Raw genomic sequence first — 6,227 nt, 5'->3', positions numbered from 1 at the left:
TGCAAACACAAGTTTTTATGCGTTCCAGAACTTGGGAGTGGAGAGTCGGTGGTGAAGGTAGGAATGAAGTGGGCCTCGTAGGCCACAGACTGGCAGTTACCAGTCCCATGGAGAAGGAGGTGGAAGCAACAAATGCTTTGTGCAGTTGAATGGGGGCGCCAGCTCTCCTGGGAAGGGAATGACATGCGCACTTGCAGTGAACATGCGGTGAACAACAGAAATATCCTGAAATTACATGGTGCGTATTATGTATGTGAATAATCTGTGAGGGAAGATAATGTGTAATTACCTGATACAGGTGTCCTCACTCTGTGGACTCGCACAGGTAGACTCGTAGGTTTGAGTCTTCACCAGCAAGTCTGTCCCTTCACTACAACAGCATCTACATATACTGCCCCTGATTGGTAACAGCTGGTACTGCCTACTCAGTGATCGCAACTGGCTGGGATTGCCCTACACAACCACTATAAAACTATTTCAACAATGGATGATCAATCATGAAACCTTTACTCAAAGTTCTGGTAAACAACAGCAAGAACACTTACAGATACTGATGTGCTCCTAGTCAGATGGGAAGCTTCGCCGATGGAAAGACATGGAATGAAAATACAGATCAATACAACCCTTATTTATATAACACAAGATATTTCAAATCTCTACTGTGACAAAATATATTCCCGGTTTTTGTTGCACTCTTGTGTTTTGCGAACCTTCTCACTGATCGTGCTCTGTCTTTATACTGCACTGAATTGCTGTTCTGTTCAGTGTTCCTGTATTGCTGTGTTGTACTGTTGTATACTGTACTGTATATCTCCATTCACACGCACTTTACTGCACATATCTGAATCAGTTAGTTTCAGTGAGTTGCTAGGTAGGAATTAGGTTAGCTATTATATTCAGTGTAGTAACTATTGGACATAATCTCCAGGTGCGTTGCAAAGACATTTCACTGCATATATGTATGAAAGTATGTATATGTATGAAAGTATGTTTATGAGCATATATGTGTATGTGATAAATAAACCTCTTAAATCTTGAATCTCCGGCTGCAAAAAACATTTCTAACGCTGGTGTAGAAAGTCTCCAATCTTCATCTCCACTTGCAGACATTTCTTTGCAACCATCAGGCAGAAAAAAACTTTGAGCGTCACATCACTCATTGTGACATCAAAGCCACGTGGTTTGCCAGATGCGAGGTTCAGTTCAGTTCAGTTCCTCCCATTCCTTCTGGAACATTGGGCGACGAGTCCCCACCATTTACCAGAAGCGAGGACTATCCAATAAAGTAAACAGCTCATGTGATCTCACCAGGAAGCAAAGATGGAGAACCGACACGTCCACGCGACACACAAGGTTTTAGAGATTGTTCATGAATCCCAAATCTAGAGTCCGAAGTCAAGTCAAGTGGTTGTGCAATTTAAGTGCAACCCGAGTCCAAGTCGCAAACTCGAGTCTCCATCTCTGGCATGTATTGACAACTAAGTGAATTATCAAAAAACAAAATGAGGTGTGCATATAAAAAAAATTTGAATGTGTGATTTGAAACACAAACTGTAAGTTGATTGTAGTTTGTGTTTGTTTCTATTTTGTGTTTGATCTGTAGGCTTCAAGGGGCAGCCATATGAGGTGGTGGTCAGTCACAATTCCAGTGTAGAAGCGACTGAGTTGTCCTTTGTCCCTGAAACCCCTAAAACTCCAAGTGCAGAGCTGGTGATGACATTGGAGGAAGTTGCCAGCGTCGGAGCGTTTCAAAGAGTTAAGTTTGCCATTGTAATGTAGTGGCCATTATGTGTTTCCATCTTCAGAGGGAATATTATTGTTCATAATTGAAGCCCTTCTTCCTTCAACATTCACTGGAAATGATGGCGATGGTGTCTTCTCAGGTTGGAGAAATCCATGTCAAAATGATATGGATGGCACCAGGGAGCAGAATGGTGAAAGTTCATGGTGTGGAAACTGAATTGAAGCAATGCTACGTCGCTGACAAGTCGATGAAAATGAAGCTCCGTCTCTGGGAAGAGCAGATTACTTCAGTGGAAGAAGGCCGATCCTACACGATGAAGACCCTCACGACCCGGCATCAGGGAGAAACTGTATATCTGACATGTACGAGGAACACAGTGATCCTACCGAGGTCAGAGGTGTTGGTCCCAGACACTGTGGCTGACATCGACCTCCAAGAAGAGGAGCTGTTGGAAGTAGTCGTTAAAATAAGCACAGCTACATTGAAAGACAAGCGTATATGCCTGAAGTGTGGGGAGAGACAAGTAACTTTCAACATTAACGACAAATTCCACCGCTGTCGAGGTTGTAAGGGGTACCAATGCAGTGTTTCATACCAGGCAAACATCAGTGGTACTCTAGTACTTACAGATGATGAAGTACAGGCTGTTACCGTGAAGATGCCAATGTCTGTGCTGCACAAGTACTTGCAGGAGTACATGATCAACGATTTACTGAGAGACGTTGAAACCGTGAAGGAGCATTTTCTGTCAGGTAGCTCCTTCCGAGTCACTTACACTGGGACCAGGATGGTGACGAATATTATCCACGTTAACCAGGGTGAAGCAGCAGCAGCAGCAGCTGCAGCAGATAATGCAGGGCAATGATTTGTTTATTTAACTTCCTGAAGATAGCCTTGCTTTTGTACATTTTTTTTTTTTTTTTTTTTGACAATAACAAAAAAAGTATTACATGTTGGGCAAGCTTTTAATGGTCCCATATTGCGAAAAAGTGTGTTGTGCACATTCATCTGGGTCTCTGACGGTTCTACTACCACAGACCAGTCAGTTTGTTGCTGGGTCCCTATTTCATAAAAAGTGTTATTCAACAAGCCGTTCAGATCTGTCTCCCCCTCCTAGGGCTCATTAGAACGAGACTGTCCCCCATCGGAGTAGTTCCACCCACAGTTTGAGAACTACTTCTGTGAAGGTGCAAAACTACAGAGGATGGGTTTTTGCAGTTTAGCACTAAAGCATCCCTGTCAACTCTCCCGTTTTTCCCAGGATTCTCCCGTATTTTACCTTTCTCCCCCACTGTGCTCCTGTTTAAACAATTTCCAGTCTCCACTCCACTGCCTGTCCCCTTGTTTCCCCAAACAAAACCAATAAAAACAATGTTTTTATTGTAGATATATTTATTTTGCTCGTTTCCTTATTGAATATCAGGGGGTATCAGCTCAGGAGGTAGAGCTGGTGGTCTAGTGATCTAAAGGTTGCTGGTTCGATCCCAGGCTCCTCCTCCTAGCATGCTGTAGTGTCCTTGAGCAAGACACTTAACCCCTCATTGCTCCTGATGGCTGCGTCCGTCGGTGTTTGAACAATTGTAAGTCGCTTTGGATAAAAGCGTCTGCTAAATGACTAAATGTAAATGTAAATGATGAATGAGACATAAAAAGCCATGTGCATAATGGGAGACTTTCTCAGCCAGAACTAGTTTCCGGAGTCGGGCTTTGGGAGCAGCAGCTCATTTGCATTTAAAGCTACAGAAACCGAAGCAGCCCGTCGACAACAGGATGTTTAGACGCGCGTCAAAAGCATAGAATGCACAATGTAAGTCGGATGTTTCCTGTTATTAACTTGTTGAAAAGTAGCTTAATATGGGAGCTTTAAAAACATTCCTATATATTTAGTTCATTATATGTTGTTTTGTCCAATAAAACACGTTTTGTACTTGTTGGTTCACTTATTCAAATAGAACCCCTCCTTTCCTTCCCACAATGTGAGAAATCATCCTTTAGGGGGCGCTACAGTGCCATCTTTTTTTTTTTTCCATTTGGCCTAAGAAGATCACTTCTACTCTCCTTTTTGAAGACATTTTGTCTCTATTGTCTTGATATTTGCTGCGCCCCATAGGCCAAAAATTTTACAATTTTACAAAAAATGTCTGGGCTCAGCACACTGTGCTGTCATCATCCCATTTGGTAGATATGTGCAGGAAAGGACTGAGCTGCTGTGGACAATCTAGTGTATTGTGGTCAGTAGTTGGTGCTGCGGCAATCGTATAACTTTCAGTGGCGATATCTAATTCGGCACCGATTTGCGTCATGATTTTTCCAGCATTTTGAATTTCGTCCAAAATGTTTATTTTAGACTTTAAAATTTTTTCCAAATAAAGAAAATGGCCACCACCAGCCAATCAAACTGCTGCATCAATTACACAGCATTAGCAATGGCTGTTCTGCATTCAATTTGATGGTCATATATGGACCAACCAACAATTACTCCGTAAAAATGTGGGAGGAGTCGTCCATTAGGGGGCGCTATAGTACCATCTTTTTGCCATTTGGTTGTGACTTCTACACTGCTTTACGTAGAAAAAAATCTTCCCATGGATTCCCTCGAGGCAATTTTGTCTTATTACTATTGTAGTATGTAATTGTTTTGTTGGCGAGTGAAGCGTCAGCGTTACGTCTAAAACAAGCAACAACTTTCAGAGTTTCCAGTGAATGCAGCATCGGCCAATGTAATGATGCGGTGAGTCCTGGAGACAGAATTACAAATACAACGATCAACTTGTTATGTGATGTGACTTTATTCTAAAAATTAGAAGGTGTCTGTCTACTTCCTGTCAAGTCCCTTTCTACTTCCTGTCAGGTCCCTGTCCGTTTCCTGTCAGGTCCCTGTCCGCTTCCTGTCAAGTCCCTGTCCGCTTCCTGTCCGGTCCCTGTCCACTTCCTGTCAGGTATCTGACAACACGCTTCCATTCAAACGGGTATACCACTGCACGTCTCTCGCAGATATTTCATCCACTTTTCAACACAAACAGGGAAAATGTGTTGCAATGTTTTCCACTCCTACACTTTGTGGCTGGAAAAGAAGAGGCGACACAACATTGCATCTCACACTGTGTTTGAGGCAAACATAATAACCGTGTATTTACAAAAAGGGCAAAAGAGATAAAATATCAATGGAAAAGCCCCACTGATGTCTAGCAGGTAAGATGATTCACACTCCAGCATGAACACGCGCAGTTTGCAACCACAACAGACCGATGGAGTCGACACCACCTCGTTCGATGTGAGTGGCCCCCAGAGCCACAATCTGCTGAAATATAACAAAATGGATGATGTCACAAAGCGTCTTACTCCACAAACTCATCTCAGTCTATCACCCGACCCGACCAATGTTACGACTTCCGTTAGATTTTCATCTGCGTTCGAGTAATTCCTGCTCCAATTGAGGTCGATATGGATCAAACTTGATGTACAAGATTTCTGCGACGTCCCAGTTCTAACGAGACTGCAACCAATGTCCTTGAGTTCAGCGATGGTCGTGTTCCAGACAATTTTAGCTCGTAAAATACCAAGGAAAATAATAAGAGCTGAACAGTTTGTGCAGGTACAACGTCCAGAAGCATCGACAAATCAGTTCAATTCAAACAGGCAGCAGCAGACTGAGGAACAGCTGTTTCCCTAAATAACACACAATCTAATCATCTGTGCAATATGACTATTGATTATTGATTATTGACTACTGATAGTATATACACCTTTTTACTGCTTTTTATATTGACCCTTTTATTGCTCTTATACTGAAAACCTCCAAGCCAAAGATCTTCACACAAGTGTACTTATAAAACCAGCGACAATAAACATCTTGAATATATATATCTACTGTATATATACTGTGTATATATATATATATATATATATATATATATATATATATATATATATATATATATACTCTGAAGTCAAGTTTCTTCTTGAGTTTCTTTTCTCACTCTGTATTTGGGGAAACACTCTCTCTTTGACTTGTAGAGATGATAAATAATAATAATAATAAATAACACAAACACAATGAATGAATTAATCCATTTTATTCAGTGATGAAAGGAAACTGCAGCGAACAAATTTATTCTTTTTAAATGTTTAAAGTTTGTTTACAGTCCAAACAGATTCATGTTCAAATACTTTGTAACGTTACACGACCTGTAGTAAAATACAAGTACTCACTGTACTTTCTAGTATCTGTACTTTTAGTGCAGTACGTGGTCAGAGGGCGGAGGTCAGAGGGTGGAGGTCAGAGGGTGGAGCACAGCGCCCCCCAGAGGCGCAGCCTGCTCACTCCCCCGTCCGGACCCATCACCAGGCGCACGTGAGTGACGGGCGCCCGCAGCACAAGCTCCTCCCCCTGGAAGTGATGTTGCTGGTGGGGGTGGAGCTACAGAGGGGAGGGGCCAGGTGGTTTCAATACAAACACCTTTGCCTCTTGTTCCACTTTCTA

The 6,227-nt window shown here is 42.2% G+C and overlaps 1 protein-coding gene across 1 annotated transcript in view; it reads right to left on the bottom strand.

Moving 5' to 3' along the window:
* Positions 1-6,023: 6,023 nt before the first annotated feature.
* The window catches only part of allc (allantoicase), a gene marked incomplete at both ends in the record, with an annotated part of 20,808 nt that continues 20,604 nt past the window's right edge, over positions 6,024-6,227 (bottom strand). The window contains one exon of the mRNA XM_080023979.1: positions 6,024-6,164. Coding sequence (XP_079880105.1) covers positions 6,024-6,164 — 141 coding nt within the window. The remainder of the gene's footprint in view (positions 6,165-6,227) is intronic.

This window comes from Zeus faber (genome assembly GCF_960531495.2).
Source record: "Zeus faber genome assembly, chromosome: 2".
Lineage (NCBI taxonomy): Eukaryota > Metazoa > Chordata > Actinopteri > Zeiformes > Zeidae > Zeus > Zeus faber.
This window is presented reverse-complemented; position numbering and strand designations above follow the sequence as displayed.